This window comes from Panicum virgatum, chromosome 4K (assembly GCF_016808335.1).
Source record: "Panicum virgatum strain AP13 chromosome 4K, P.virgatum_v5, whole genome shotgun sequence".
Taxonomy (NCBI): domain Eukaryota; kingdom Viridiplantae; phylum Streptophyta; class Magnoliopsida; order Poales; family Poaceae; genus Panicum; species Panicum virgatum.
In genome coordinates, this window is record NC_053139.1 from 32508428 (window position 1) to 32525814 (window position 17387).

Below are 17387 nucleotides of genomic sequence, written 5' to 3' on the forward strand. Positions count from 1 at the left end.
ATACGACTCGTTCGCTCCATGCCATCTGAACTCTGTAGCTCAAATCTGGACTCTGAAGTCTTAACAAACCGAGACAACAGAAACGATACATGTATGCTGGACATATCCAACAGAATCACACCTATAAGTTTATCACACGACACGACCATCAAAAAGAAAGTTTATGATGGAAAAACCATCGATGGGATGGCCAACAAAACAAGCACACGATGGAGCACAAGAAACATGCAAGTGGCAGGATCCATAGCCGGAGAATCAATGAGTTGGAAGCTCACCTAGGCAACAGAAGAAATGACTAAGCAAAACTAACATATGAAATTAGCGTCAGGACAAAGAATGATGGGAAAAAAGGTACCTGAGGACAGATCCCCTGAGCGATTTCTTCTTGTAGAGCGATTTCTTCTTGTAGTAGCATGAGTGGCGTGGCTCGACAAAGAGGGAGGGATGGTGGCTAGCCTCCAACCCGTCCCACTTGAGCGCATCCCAGACATCCTTCTCGATCTCTACCGTCGGCTTCTCCATGTGTATGCCACGCCCTTCCATGGATGGTAGTCGGCGTAGGCCCCAGCATCCCCTGATCTTGATGGTCATGAGCGCGGGCGCCAGCATCAGCATCTGGGCCTCACATATCTGCCGCAACATTGGGAGGTTATGCAGGTGGATGGTCGTCAGATTGGGGAATGTTACGCGGGCCTTCGTCCAGCACGAATACATGCCTCAGATCCATGCAGTTGATGATGTGGAGTGTCTCCAATCTGGGGAGGGAGGAAGCCCACAGTGGAAGCACGAACCGGAGTCTGGGGCAGGCACGCAGGTTCAGCTGCTGCAGTTCCCCAAAGGAGCTGTAATGGTGATAGGAACCACGTTTGCTCCAGATGCAGCGGGCCATCAGGAGATCCGATGCCCAAATAGTCTCCATAGCCTCGAAGCCATATGTTCCTCGAAAGACGGTATCCAAATTGGGGCACCTCTCCACATGGCATTGCCTAAGGTAATCCCATTCATTCATGGGCATGTTTGCACTGGTTGAGATGTCAATGTCATGCAGGTGCAGGGAGTCAGCACACCTTCTCATCAGAAGAGCCAAATTATTACGCGCAGGGAAATATCCAAGCAGTTCGCTCTCCAGACCACGGCTCCCCTGGGAAATCCCTACATGGCGATTCAAATCGGTAATCGGAGCCTGTGGGAAATCCTGCATTGGAGCATCACCAGCCGTGGCATGGACATCATCATACTGCTTTGCCTCTGCAAGCATCCTGTGGGTAGCTTCAGGTTGAGCATCCTCCCCACTGCTATAAACAATAGGCATATAGGTGACAAGGATATTAAAATAAACATCCACAAGGCTGCCCTTGCCTCTGTAGCAGTCTATTGCTGGCCACAAGGATCGAGCAAGCCTTGCGTCCGAAAGAATGGCATGTATCTGCAGCCTGAAGGACTTTTTGGTATGGTTTATGGATGGCCGAGAATATCCAGTCCCAGCTCGTGTGTCAATGCATAGGAGCTCTAGTTGTGGATGTATAGCGTATCGACTCTTCTGATCCCATCTTATCGCAACAAGGCGCTCACAGCCCAGCAGAAACAATCGTCTGAGACATGTGACTTGCATCACCATAGTTGTAAAGTCAAGTATTTTGATTCCAGTTCCTGACAGGTCCAGCTCCACAAGATTAGGTAGTCCACGCAGAAACAAATTCTCCAAACTCGTACAGCCCTCTAGGCATATCATGGAGATCTTGGCATCCTTCTGACCTGTAGAAGATGGACGCAAATTTTTAGGAGGTAGTAGATTAATAGCTGGTGTCCAATGGGATGCTGCTCCATAGCCATCGAGGCTGAAGGAAATGAGAGATGATGGAAGCGTATGAGGTGCAATAACACATTCAAGTCCAAGGCAGCCATCAAGAAGAAGCACCTGAAGGCTACTTGCCTTTGATAGTCTACTTGGTACAACTTTCATCTCCCTGTTGCCAGACAGATCAAGTATTTGTAGCTTTCCCTTGTCCATAAATGAGTCATCTGCATCTGTTGTTTCCGCTTGATAAATCCTAGGATTGGTAATCCTTAGCCTATAAAGGTGGGGTAGTATTTTCCTTAGTTGATTGATGTACTGCCAGCTCCTAACTCCCTCTATATTTAACTCCTTCAGGTTACTCATGAGATCCATCTTCTCTCTGGATAGGATCTCGTCCCATTCTGTGTAGCGTATCTCGAGCACCCATAGACTAAGCAAGAATGTCCACTCTGCATCTGTATCACAATATTGTTCACTTGGCTTGTGCTTACAGTTGTCCAAACCAAGGAATCTTAGGCTATTGCACATGAGGAAAGGCGGTGATGCAAAACTGAAGGCACAATAAGAGAGAACCAGCACAGCAAGGCTCCTGGAATATTTGAACATGTCAGATGGCAATACGGCTGGGCAATCTTGTCCTTCAAGTGCTGGTGGATAATCTGATCTTTCAGATGGTTGTAGGTGACCTGGTCTTTCCAATGCCAAGAAGACCGATGATGCTCTTACTGGTATATCTTGCATACCATCCACTTCATGTTCCTGGGAGGTGATCCAAATCCAACGATCTTTAACTAGACACCTCGTAGAAACAGCTAGAGGCTTTGTAATCTTCTTTACTGAAAAGGTAGGATTCAATTTTTCAAGCACACGATGAAGCAAAGGAGCATCGCACTCCCATCTTATCTCTCCATGCAATGCATTTCTGATCTCCATTTCTTTATTGCCTTCTATGATTCCAGCACATATCCAGTAGTTAGAAGAATGAACAGCCCAACCCAATCTAGTGATACAGTGGAAATTATAATGTTGGGATAGCTCAAAGAGGCAACATTCTGTCACCATTGTTGTGTCCATATCCAGCATTTGGTGCCGAGCAACTATGGTAGTAGCCTCTCCATGCACCAGTGCACAAAATTCTGGCTCTCTGATCTGATACTCTCCATGCACAAGTGCAGCAGAGAGGAAAAGGTGGCTGTATCTTAACTTTGCTGCTGTCTCAGAACTGCGGCTATGAATCGTCAGCAACCTTCTCTTGAATGTCCATATCATTTTGTTGTTACGGAATTCCGTCATCTGTGGAATGCCAAATCTAGTGACGTCGACCTCATTATGACTTCCATTAAGAAAAATCATCATAAATTTACAGTCCCTCAATGTTCGATCAATCTCTGTTGCAATACTTGCTATCACATCCCTAGAGTCTTTATCCAGTCCATTGAAGTCATCCTCCTCATCCTGGTTATCAAACATAGCCATTGTTCCACGGTCAAGTTTCAGTTCCTCGGCAATTGCTCTCTGCATTTCCCTTCTACTTTTCTATTCCGAGCAGTCAATGTACAATACTTTGTCAAAGCATAGTTCCTGGGGAGCATCCATTTTCGGTGATGAAAGTTCATTTGCTATCGAATTGAGGACTGGGGACGCCCCAAAACCATCCCATCCATGAAAATAGATAATTTTTTTCTCTGGCCTTCCCTTAACAAATTCAAGTATCTGCTCTTTGGCTTCATCAATATCCCACCCAAATATCTCCTGAAATAAAGGAACCAATAAGTACAGTGAGGTCACGGTCGACCAGACCATATTTCGTTGAAGCTACATATAATTGATTGACAGATTTTTCTGGCCAGACATATGTGCTCTAATCAATTGTACAAATCAAACAGAAATGCTGATCCCAAAATGTCCAGGACCTCACATTGTAGGTGGGTCATGAGCCATTTGGATTGAGTGTATATTTTAACGGTTATCACACGTGATTCTAAAATACCTATGACAACGATTATCATAGATGGCTCAATATGACACCTATTTATGATAGTTATACAACACAGGCAGTTGTTCCAAAACAAAAGAAAAGTATATTAAGTTATAATTCACAAAAAAAATTCATGTAAACATCGAGGCTGCGTTATATGGTAATTGTTATTTATATATCTAGTTCAAATATAATATGTGGGGATGAATATTGTTTTATTATTTGTACACAAGATTGGTTCATCATATTTTATCCATACGATAAAGAGTGGTTCGGATTTATTAGATCTTATTACAAGTTGAAATTTGAAAATACCACTAAAAGACTTGATTTTCTTCTAAAATCTACCGGAAAAGTCTATTTTTGGCCATCCAACTATTCTCCGAGTTTGATTTTGGCCATGCAACTCCAAAATTGGGTATCCTTAACCATCGAACTATCAAAACCGTTCACATTCGGCCATCCGATGGTTTTGCAGGGTGGTTTTGGTGACGTGGTTGACACATGGTGTTGGGCTCACATGTCAGCTTATTTTTTTTATCTCTCTCCTAATTCTCTCTTTCTTCCCCTCTTTCTCCTCTCTCCCAGCCTCCCCGCCACCCCGCTTGCCCCGGCTGGCGCCGCAGTCCTCCGGCCGCAGAGCTGCCAGGAGGCTGCGTGCCGGGAGCCGCAGCCGAGGTCCACTGGGGAGGGCATAGGGCCGCACTGCCGCTAGAGATAGGAGGAGAGTGGGCCGCCGCCGGGAGGAGCCGGGCTCCATCCGCCGCGCCGTGCCACCGGAAGCCGTGAGCAAGGGGCTTGAAGAGAGAGAGAGAGAGGAGAGAAGAAACAGAGAGATGAGAGAGAAGAGAGGAAAATGGGCTGACATGTGGGCCCCACTACCACGTGTCAGCCACGTCACCAAAACCACCTAGCAAAGCCACCGGATGGCCAAATGTGAATGGTTTTGATAGTTTGATGGTCAAGGATACCCGGTTTTGGAGTTGCATGGTCAAAATTAAACTCGGGCAATAGTTGGATGCCCAAAAATGGACATTATTCAAATCTACTCCACAGTTGTTGATGAAACTGAGTGTGATCAACGAGCTGCTTATATGGAAAAACTTATTAATGTGTAACATAAGTATGTTTCCATGGCTTATGAGTTTGAGATAGATAAGGTTGCTTTAGAGGAAGTCAAGTCTAGGACCTTTTTTCTTGGTACAGGCAAGCTTTGTCCTACTTTGAAATCTGAGCATTCCGAGAACTGTGCTAAGTTGATAGAATGTGAAAGAAGCTTGGTCATGCTATGTAGATCTAAAATTGCTTTTCTACTCGTGATGTTTGTCCTGCTTTGCTTGTTGATCTTCAGTCTTGTAAATATGAATTGCTGAAGTATGAGGATGAGAACAACCAACCGTGATCTATGGGAAGCTAGGGGTCAAAGGGCTAGAACTTGAAATCCTAGCGAGCTGCTGCTCAAGACAAATCTGTGACTCCATCCTATCTCTCCTCCATTCTTCCTCTACCTTGTACAAACTTCCCCTCTTTTAGAAGCTTCTATAAACCTACTTGTCTGATACCTCAACCGTTGCATGAAACAATTCGGATTGCTAAAGCTTCACTTTGCAGCTGCACCGAAGTTATATACTTATATATAATCTCATTTGCATCCACATGCTACCCTAGGACTCGAGATTTTCCTAGCGCCCTAGAGAGGTGGGGGCATTCCCAGCCACCCACAACGCCATACATACCTATACCATTTCTATAGGCAATTGAAAATAACTCACAACATCAGTACGTGCATGTTTTCGCAAGCTAGCCAACAGGTTCAGTGAGATGGAACTACATCATGTAAGACGGATGGAGCAAGCGATGTTGATTGCACAGCCATCAAATTAAGTCTCACCAGAATTGGCTAGAAGGAAATTAAAGTAGAAAACCAAGCAACTTTTAACTTAAACATTATTGAAGAATGCAAAAGAGCAGTACCTCCATGTCCATGGTGACTTCCACCGTAGAAGACCAAGCAAGAACAGCAACAGCACAAGCATTAATCTAATCCATCAGTTGAGGATTTTTCTTGCCAGAACCTACATGCACACCCGATATATAAATGTCATTGAGTTATTCTACATTTCTGTGGGATGGACAAAGTTGACGGATAAGAGCAGCAGGAGAAGCAGAACTTGAATTTGACAAATTTTAATGAGGCCTTCCAATATGCTACAGTTAGAACAGAGGTGCGCAGACAAGTTTGCCAATGTACCAGGCTACCACAGGTTGCCCTTTCATTTTGTAAAGCATGCACAATTCCTTGCGTGTTTCTTGTCCCGGGGAGCACAGTTCGCCCCTTTCATCTTGTAAAGCATGCACGATTCCTTGCATGTCTCCTGCTCTTTTCTTTTCCTTATTCATACCAAAAAGCATGAGACATTCGCCTGCTATTTCTTTCCTAAAGATACTTTGGTCCTTTAGTAAAACAAGTAAATGCTTCATAGCATCATTAATACTAGCCATTTTGAAAAGGATATAGAGACCTCGAAACTTTCACTACTATTTTGTTAAATATTTGGATTGCGTATATGAGAATCATATAATTGTCATGCAAAGTAGCTTTATAATGTTGCAATGTCATTATGTTTTGTAGACATATTGCAGCAGAAAACATGGGTCAAATTAATTAAAATTATGTTCTATACAGTTTAAATGTTCAAAATAACTAGCAAGGGAACCTGAGTATTTTTTCCATATGGATCATGTATATTCTGTTGTGAGAGAAAAATGTCATGGCTCAGCATTAAACAGTGTGGAGGGTTTCTGTCTTTTCTCCTTTGTTAAAAGTGGCGCACATGACATCATGAGATCCTAAAGGTAAAGAAACTGGAGTAGAATAAGAAAGTTCATGGGAAGTAATAAAAATTTGCTAATCACTTCTCCAACTCATGAAAGAACAACAGACCGGCTCAGATAGGTATGCACCCAGCTAAAACAACTCCCTCCATCTTTTTTTTTTGTCATAGTCCTAATATATGTGCCATCATACTTTCCAGGTTTGACCATAGATATGTTCTCATACCTGAGCAATTGTGTTATATGGAAATGATACTATTATTCATCTTCTAAAACTACTACATGAAATTATACATTTATTAATACACATTAAAATACAGCCAAAGGAAGTTTTTAATAAATGAAGCTTTTGTTGAAGTAAAAGATGATACAACTATCTTGAGATCATTTCCTATACACATCTAAGATGCAGACAGCCTTAAAAAATATATATGAACAAAGACATACTCTATCAATCCCCAGACAAGATCATCACCCATATGCCTAGGTAAAATACTCCTTGACTGCCTGCTTTAATCGCTGGCAGGCTGTTGCAACCAAATCCCATGACGGTTATTCCACAAGACATTACTGCACGCTGAAAGGTGACTTAGGATGCTGTTATTTACTTCCTCTGGTTCCCTAAAACAAGTGGTTTTGAGATTGTCCTAAGTCAAACATTTTAAACTTTGACTACAAATATATTATTTTGTGTTGAGTTTGAAAATGTGAAAGTGACGTAAGTAGATTCATCTCAAAATGTAGTTTAATAAAAGAAAAGTTGACTAAATTTTTTAAATATTTTATAGCAAAAAGTAATGGTCAAAGTTGTTTGTTTTAGACCGTGTCGATGTCCAAAACGACTTGTTTTAGGGAACTGGAGGGAGTAACTTTCCAGCTACTTAGCTTGCAAGCTATGGCTATGAGGAATTACATGGGACTTGAAACAACAAGCTCTATTACGAATGGCTGCTACTTATTAGTCGCTATAGCTATGTAGGTATGATATTGTTTTTTAAGGAGGAATATTCATTTTATTTGCAAGTTATTTACTTATTAGTTACCCACTGGCTTAATACCTGGTCTATTTTTCACAAGCCGACCACAAACTCCTGAGATGCTACATTGCTACTACACAACACTACCAGCATGGAAAACTATAAAATTTTGATAGCATCTCCTCTAAAACACAAGCATAGCGGAAGCATAATTATGATAAGAGATATGTAATAAAATACAGCATACTAGCATTCTAATAATAAAATCCTATTGCAACATTAAACATCAAAGAAAATGTTAGCATTTATTAATTTATTATTACAGAGAGAGTCAGTCAAATTTTAGAAGACATGATTCGTTCTTGTGCTATCATGTATAGTAGCAGCTGGGATGTTTGCTTAACTTTTGCTGAGTTTGCTTACAACAATAGCCATCAAGTAAGCATCAATATGTCCCCATATGAAGCATTATATGGCTGAGATTGTCAAACTCCTTTGAATTGGTCGGAAGTTGGAGAACGACATCTCTATGGCTCAAAGCTTGTGCAAGAAGCCGAAGAAAAGGTAGATCAAATTCACCAAAGTTTGAGTGCTGCACAAGAAAGATACAAAGCCTATGCCAATGATCATAGAAGGAAAATGGACTATCAAGTGGGTGACTATGTGTATTTGAAAGTCACACCATTTGAAGGAACTCAAAGGTTTCAAGAGAAGGGCAAATTGGCACCAAAGTATGTAGGACCATTTAAAATTTATGCCAAGAGAGGTGAAGTTGCCTATGCTCTTGTTCTACCGGACTCGCTTATGGGAATTCACAATGTTTTTCATATTTCCCAACTTAAGCGATGTATCAAAGTCCCCACCGATTTGGTCGAGTTGCAAGAAATTGACTTGGACCAAAATCTGAGCTATAAAGAGTATCCCATTGCCATTTTGGACTTTTCAGAAAGGAAGACAAGAACCAAAACTATCAAGCTGCTGAAAGTGCAATGGAGCCGCCATTTAGTGGAAAAAGCCACTTGGGAAGTAGAAGACACCATAGGAAAGCTATACCCACACCTATTTGACCTAAGGTACCACCAATTTCTTTGTTTCAGTTTTTGGTTGGGTTTGAATCCATACGGATGGTTAGAAGGGAATAAAAAGCTATTTTCCTTTAATTTTCAATTCTAGATGCATAAAACCCATTTTGACGAATCTCGGGACGCGATTCTTCCAGGTGGAGAGGTTTGCGTGACATGTTCCTAATCATCATCATCAAGAGCAACTTAAATTCAAGTTTAGAAACTAGTTGTACAGAAAACTACACATTTCTGGGCACTCCATGTTCCAGCAGACCATCCCGGCAGACCACCGAAACAGTCCGCCTAAACATTTACACAGACTCAGAGTTTTTCAGACAGTTTGTGTTCTCACGGACCGTCCGACGCTCATGCGGACCATCCGCCAGAACACTTCATGCACAGAATTGAGCTGTCACCTTTGGAGCCATCCTAGCCCCACTGGTCAGGCTAGCTGGCACTCTCTTATGAGGAACGGAAACACCATCCTAGTTACACTCATTCTCTCACTCTCCCTCACACACTCTCTCTTCATCTTTCCACTCTCTCACACACCTAGAGCAAGGCGAAGGAGCAAGGGAAGGAAGGAGAAGGGATTGGAGCTCATCACCACCAGCAAGGAGGCCATGGAGATCAAGTGAACCTTCTGTCCACAAGGGGTTGGGGATTGAAGAGGGAGGGATGATGGGATCATGCCAGCCACAGATGCACACTCCAGAATGCCATTGCACCAGCATAGCTATTTCACCATGAACGGCAACATCGACAACTCGGCTGCAACAACCTCGACATGCACTACATCAACCTCCTCCCATTCAGTTTGGAATGATGAGCCCATGCTCTACACATGCCATCACTTGGTGTGTGTTTTTGAGTGCCCCCCGGGCCTCCTCCTTTCAAACCTATTGGAGGTATTGGTGGTGTGGCTGATTTTATGCCACAAGCAACAATTCATCAAGAACTTGAGTCGAGGGTGACTCAAATGCATGAAGGGGAGGATGATGTGGACATCCCTGCAATGGATACAACCATACCTATGGGACAACAAGCTTACATGACTAGAGATCGAGCTTACATGCTTAATCCTCAGGTAAATTCGTCCCTAGTTGTCCGTACATATTGTTCTCAGAATTTGATGCTACTAAATCATGATGATGGTTTACTTATATTTAGGAGCATGGGTGATGAACCAGCCAAGTGTGAGGGTGCGAGCAGCAAGTTTGGACCTGGAGGAAGATCAGACAACATCCAGCTCAGACCAGCCTTTCGGACCACGCGCTCGGACCTACAGGAAGTGCCAGATTGAGATGGTTATAAATCATAACTCCGGAGGTTGTTCGAGACTCATGAGTACTCGTTGGAAAGATCTTGAAGTCTACTTTTAGATGGATCCAACCTCATCATCAGATTCGTCCAGAGGTACGAATTATCACCAAAATGATGTTTAGACTTCCAGACGTGGGTTGAGTCACTTGTATCTCGTCCAGCCCACTAGTGGCCAATTTTAAGTTAGGATTTCGACCTCAGCACCCTCCTGGCTGCCTTCTCACCTATATAAACTAGTAGCAGCCACCAGGGAACACTTGGGTTTTATTTTGTTGTAAGTTTAGTTTCAGCTACTTCCTGGTGAACGCGTGTGTCGATTAGACCACCCGTTTGCATGATTCAAAACCCCAAATTTGTGTATCGAATTCATCCTTTGGGCAAGATTTGTGTGCTATTTGCTTGTCCACTTGTTCTTGCTTGTTCTTTGATTTGCTTGCAGGTTCAAGGTTGTTCTTAGCACAGCAAGAACAACACAAATAGGAGGCGGTGTAGCTGCCGCTAAGGCGCAGACCCTTGTGATGTTGTAGTCAGGCAGCACAACGTCGATCCTCCTCCCCAAATCAAGTTATCTCCCACTCTCATCGAAGATCGGTAACAAACTCCAGCGGGTTCCATCAGAGGAGCCCTCTCTCCCTAACCATTTGGAGCTAGGAGGAGGAGGAGAAATCAGGAAAAGGAGGAGCAATCACTACTACAAAAATTATTTTCCGAGGCGGTCAAAAAGTATTTTCCAAGGCGGGCAGACCCAACCGCCTTGGAGGTATTGTAACGGTTAATCATGACTTAACCAAGGCGGATGTGCTGCCCGTCTCGGTTAATCAAATAAAAAATAAAAATAAAAAGAGAAAAGCCCGGTGAGCCCATCACGGGCCCGCCGAGCCCATCGGCCGCCGCCGCTGCTCCTCCAGCACCCTATCACCGTGCCTCGCCGTGTTGCTACTCCAGCACCGCCCCCACATGCCGCCGCAGCTCGGATCCAGTGCGGCCCTCGCCCCAGCGCTCCAGCGCCGCCTCGCCTCGCGGTCAGATCTGGAGGAGAGAGTAGAGAGAGAGGCCTTGCGAGCACGGCGGCGGCCGGATTCGGAGGCGGGTCGTGGAGGGAGCGGAGGAAGCCCGCCGCCGCGCGCCGTGGTGGAGGGCGCCCGCCGGGCGCCGACGTGGAGGAGGGAGCCGCCACCGTCGCGCGTCGTCATGGAGGAGGGAGTCCGCCGCCACCGTGCGCCGTCGTGGAGGATCCGCCGCGCCCCGCCCTTGATCCGCGTCGCGAGGGAGCTCCGGGGCATGGTGCTGGAGGAGCAACGGCGGCCGCCCTCACATCGCTGCCATGCCCCCTCACATCGCACCACCGCGCGCGGCCCCTGGCGCCCCTGTGCCATTGCCGCGCCACCTTGCGCGCCGCATGGGAAGGCTGCCAAGGAGGGGAGGCCCGATGGGGTCGGAGAGAGAGAGAGAGAGAGAGAGAGACAAGAGAGGATAAGGGTGGGGGGAGGATAGAGTTAGGGTTTGAGAGAAGAGAAGTAATTATATATGCGTGCTCACAATTGGGCTTTGTGGGCTGAGCTTGATGGGCTGGGCTGGGCTTGCTTTACCGAGACAGTTGAGTAAAAAATGACTGCCTCGGTTAATACATTTTGCGAGGCGGTTGTCGTAACCGCCTCGGTTAATAACAAATGACCACCTCGGTTAATATCTGGCATTAACCGAGGCGGTTTTTTAACGTGCCCGCCTCCGAGGCCTTTTCAAAGTGCCTCGGTTAATCAGTTTTTGTAGTAGAGAATGGAAGGAGGGTGAACAACCAGCTTCTTCACTTTGTTGAGAAGCTCAGCAACACCCCCCTGAGCCCCCTTTTTATTTTTGACAGTGAACAGGAGGGGCAAAGCCGTGGCAAAACCGCCCCCAAATTATATCGGCTTAAGTGCACTGACCCTTATCTTTAATCTTGATCTGGTACATATGCACTTAAAATGGTATAACCCGGCAGTCTGTTGGGTCAAGCCCAATTCAACCACGATTCAGCCATGGTAATCATAGATCGAAACATACACTAGAAGTCTTGCACAAAGACAAGCACAGATGATTACAAGCAGACATTTCTCAAATTTAAATTACAACACAGAGTTTAGCATGCAGCGAAAGTTTAAAACAGGAGTTCAATTTTAAAAAAAAACCACGATCACTACGAAAATGTGAGGATATCACATCGAGCCCACCGATGTGAATCCTAGTTAGCTCCAACCAGCAACAGCTACACATGAAACAGGGTCAAGAACAAACCCTGAGTATACTAATACTCAGCAAGACTTACCCGACTAATGGTATATACTTAGCCGACTCCTAGTATGCAATGCTTTTGGCTCTGGAGTTTATTTTGCTGGAAAGCTACTAATAGTGGATCCTTACTTTCAATATTTTAGCTCAAGTTTAAAGTAACAAGTATCAACTAGGTTTGCATAAATATCTAGAGCAAGCATGGTATATCACATTAGTTTTCCAAAGAGTATCATTAACACATCTCATCACATTGCCATTCTCATTCCACTTTTTTACTACGATATGACAAAGAGATCAAAGCTATCATATCCGCGAGTCTCGGCGAATCGATCCGTTTAACCTTGTAAGGTGGACCTAACACACACATCACGTGCATGCCACACCGGGCCATGCGTGGCAACTGTTCCCATCATCACCCCGACAACTGAACCACGCCTGCCAAAACCCGGGTGAGGAGCCCCACACGGCGAACACCCAGTAAACCCGAAGGCGACATACAACATCCGCCATCATTCCACTCCCAAAGTAGTAGGTCACGATTCAAAGTATCATTGCAAATTAGGTAGTTAGTTTACCGGTTTCGACTACCTCCTTCTCCCGGCATGTGGTTAGTATTGTTCAATCCTCGATCAACACTGCCAACAACGGTACGGTCCTCAATCGACATAGATGGGTCCATCTAAGACACCAGGACCCTGTCATGTTGCCATCACCTGCATCTCAATATCATTCCCTATCCGGTCTCTATTTTTCCTTCCTCATTGTTTCATTCTCAAGTAACTTTGCCATAAGTAATAAGGTCATATATCTCGCGAGTGATAGGAAATCACTCGACTTCTACCGAATCCTGGTTAAGCATGGTAGTACTAACGATCTACATCTACACATACTAGTAGATTAATTGAGGAAAACTAGGGATCATGCACCTTTGGGCCCAGAATCAAAGAGTGCTTTAGTCTCGGGTCCAACGGCTAGCCGGCCAGCGTGGGGGAACAGGGGTCTTTTGTTCCGGTTGGAGCCACCAACCGGGACCGAGGGCCTTACATTTCTCTCAGTTGGTGGCTCCAACCAGGACCAAAGGCCCCTTGGGCCATTGGCCGGGACAAATATGTTGCCTTGGGTCCCGGTTGGTGGCTCCAACCGGGACAAAATAACCCCAACCCTTTACCTCCCCTTCTTCCTCCCCCGCCCGAGCCATTCAGCTCAATGTTCTTGCTGTTCTTGGCTCGGGTGGGGGGAGTTCTTGCCCATTTCCTCCATGATTTGTGAAGACTCTTTGATTCCCTGTCCATTCAACAGCTGTAAAGGTTATGAGCTTATTCCTCTCATCATTCATTTCTTGTGTAGCTCATTTTTTATGGTTTAGAAATAGAGAAATGGGAGGTTTTTAGATTGGGAAAGTTTCTTGATTTTTATACCATTTGAACTCAAATGTGTGGTACTTTTATCTGTGCATAAATAGATATGATTTACTTGTTTTAGTTTATCTAGATGAGTATAGAGAGTTGATGTGTGATTTTCTTGTATAGAGAGTTGATGTGTGATTTATTATTACAAATACTAGATTTTTGTTTAGAATGAGTGTATATATATTACAATGTGAGTATGTTTGTATATATTACAATGTGACTATTTAAGATTTTATTCATTTTTTTCTTGTAGTATGAATAATTAGTTGTATTTTTTATGTTTTCATTATTTTCTTGTAAAGATAAGTGTAGGGAGTATGAGTTTGCCACCTGTTATTGCATTGGAGCGTCGTGCGTCCGCTCGGGCGTCGGTACGCAATAATCTGGAGCCCACCGGATATTCCCTTGAGTTCCGACCTGAGGAGCGAGTTGGACTTCTGAGAGGTCGTATTCGTCGTTTGGTTAAGAGAGCATTTCAATGCTTTGAACTTGGAAAAGAAAATCGCAAATTTCAGCGTGAATTTAATGTCGAACTACATGGTACGGATGACGATCGCGAGTTGATGGCTCGATATAATGCAAGGCGTGAAGCGCCAGGGCTAGCAAAATTTGACCGTAACGTGGAGAGACTTCGCGAGGTGGTTCACGAGGCCTTGGTCAATAGGTCTCTTGAGTAGTTTGTATTAGCATGCATGTATCATTTTCGCTATTATTTCAACTTGGACCATTTAAATTATCATGTTGTGTAATGGATTATGTAGAACTTTTAATTAATTGTGGTGTATGAAGAATGGTATTATTCAAATTGTGTGATTGGATATTCGGACCTTTATTTTTTTAATTCATGTTATTCAAACAATGCAGATGGACTGGCAATGGATATACAAAGCTAACCGATGTACCAAGGAGTTCATTGATGGCTTGCACTATTTTTTGGATGTGGCCGAGGCAAACCAGCAGAATGGTTTCATGTGCTGCCCGTGCATACAATGCCAGACTAATAAATATTACTCCTCTAGGAGAACCCTTCGCAGTCACATTTTCACTCATAGTTTCATGCCCAAATACTTTTATTGGTCCAAACATGGAGAAAATGGTGTTATGATGAAAGGCAGTGAAGAAGAAGATTATGACGACAATTTTTCTATCCATGCTGGACTCGGTGCCTTTGACGATGATACTGCCATGGAAGAGCCTGAAGTAGATGCTGCAGAAAATGAGCCCACCGACGATCTCGGGCAAGCATTGCGCAATGCACGGGAAGAATGTGATAGTGAAAAGGAGAGGATGAAGTTCCAACAGATGTTAGAGGACCATCGCAAGTTGTTGTACCCTGGCTGTGAAGATGGATTGAAGAAACTTGGCACAACACTGGAGTTTCTGCAATGGAAGGCAACACATGGTGTATCAGATAAGGGATTTGGTGAGTTATTGAAACTTTTGAAAAAAAATGCTTCTTAAGGACAACGAAATGCCTAGCACAACGTACGAAGCGAAACAACTTATTTGCCCTCTAGGACTTGAGGTGCATTCTCTACCAAGGTGACTACGAGAATTTGGATGCTTGCCCTGTATGTGGTGCATTGCATTACAAGATCCGAAAAGATAATCCTGGGGACGTCGAGGGGGAGCGTCCCAGGAAGAGAGTTCCTGCCAAGGTCATGTGGTACTCGCCTATAATACCACATTTGAAGCGTATGTTTAGAAGTAAAGAGAATGCTAAGTTGATGCGATGGCACAAAGAGGAACGCAAGCAAGACTCAATATTGAGACACCCAGCGGATGGGTCATAGTGGAGAAAAATAGATAGAACCTACACAGACTTTGCCTTGGATGCGAGAAACATAAGGTTCGATTTGAGTACGGATGGCATGAATCCTTTTGGTGAGATGAGCAGTGGGCACAGCACTTGGCCTGTGACTCTATGCATATACAATCTTCCACCATGGCTATGCATGAAGCGAAAATTTATCATGATGCCGGTACTTATCCCAGGCCCAAAAAAGCCCGATGACATCAATGTGTACTTAAGACCATTGATCGAAGAACTCTTATTGCTATGGCATGAAGAAGGTGTACGGATGTGGGATGAATACAAACAAGAGGACTTCAACCTACGAGCATTGTTGTTTGTAATCATCAATGACTGGCCTGCTCTTAGTAACCTATCGGGACAATCGAACAAGAGATATAGAGCCTACACACTGTTTAGAGGATACCGATAGTATATGGTTGACTCACTGTAGAAAGTGTGTATACATGGGTCATCGTCGGTTTCTACCCATCAGACATCCGGTACGAAGGAAAGGCAAGTATTTCAAAGGGGAAGTGGACCACCGAACAAAACCGATGCACCGTAGTGGCAACGGCGTCATTGAAATGGTCAAAGATCTAGAAGTAGTGTTTGGAAAGGGACCAGGTAGCCAACCTGTACCGAGCGAAAACGGATTGGCGCCCATGTGGAAGAAAAAGTCTATTTTTTGGGAGCTATCATATTGGGAAGTCTTAGATGTTCGCTATGCAATTGATGTGATGCACCTCACAAAGAATCTTTGCGTCAACTTGATAGGATTCTTGGGGGCGTACCGAAGGACAAAAGATACACTAGAAGCACATCAGGAATTGCAACGAATGAAAGATAGAGATGCCCTACATCCAGAAAAGCAAGACAATAGACGACACTATTTAAGTCCCGCCAGCTATACTCTTAGCAAAGAAGAAAAGGAAAGTATGTTTGAATGCTTGAGCAGTATTAAGGTCCCATCTGGATACTCGTCTAATATAAAATGAATCCTAAATTTGTAAGAAAAGAAATTGGCAAACCTAAAGTCCCACGACTGCCACGTGCTTATGACTGAACTTCTTCCCATTGTGCTGCGGGGGATTCTGCCTGAGAATATGCGATTAACCATTGTGAAGCTATGTGCCTTCCTCAACACAATTTCTCAAAAGGTAATTGACCTAGTCAATCTGACAAAGCTGCAGAACTATATGGTACAATGTCTTGTTGGATTTGAGTTGATATTTCTACCATTATTCTTCAACATTATGACACATCTTCTAGTCCACCTTGTGAAAGTGATTGATATCCTCGGACCTGTATTTCTACACAACATGTTCCCCTTCGAGAGGTTCATGGGTGTACTAAAGAAATGTGTTCGTAATCGTGCTCGTCCAGAAGGAAGCATCGCCAGTGCGTACGGAACAGAGGAGATTATTGACTTTTGTGTTGACTTTATTGATGACCTTAAACCGATTGGGTTTCCTAAGAAGGATTCGGCACCGGATTCGGCACCGACACCGGAATCTTAATCTCCGAGGAGCCTGTAGAAGTTTTTTGACTGAGTGCAATGCCCTGAGAAGGATTCGGCACCGGAACCTTGTGAAAGTGATCACAGTGTGCAGTGGCTTGGACCATAATGGTGGTGAATTCAAGGCACTTGTCCTGGAATTTATCTGCAATGGAAGTCTAGACGAGTGGCTGCATCCAAACACATTGAAAAATAGCCTGATAGCCAAAAGGCTCAGTTTGATGAGAAGACTGCACATTGCTCTTGATGTTGCAGCAGCGTTGGAATATCTTCACCACAATATTGAGCCACCCATAGTTCATTGTGACATTAAACCAAGCAACATACTTTTAGATGATGATTTAGTTGCACATGTAACAGACTTTGGTCTAGCAAAGATAATGCATGCTGAAGTATGGAAGAAAAATCATGGTGGCAGTGA

At 44.0% G+C, this 17387-nt stretch overlaps 1 protein-coding gene across 1 annotated transcript; it reads right to left on the reverse strand.

Moving 5' to 3' along the window:
* Positions 1-480: 480 nt before the first annotated feature.
* On the reverse strand, positions 481-7605 carry LOC120703679. The gene is made up of 2 exons (XM_039987828.1): positions 5751-7605; positions 481-3550 (listed from the first exon to the last, which is right to left on the reverse strand). Exon 2 carries the CDS (start codon positions 3317-3319, stop codon positions 650-652), a length of 2670 nt encoding a protein of 889 aa, XP_039843762.1. The 5' UTR covers positions 3320-3550; positions 5751-7605; the 3' UTR covers positions 481-649.
* Between the last annotated feature and the right edge of the window lie 9782 nt (positions 7606-17387).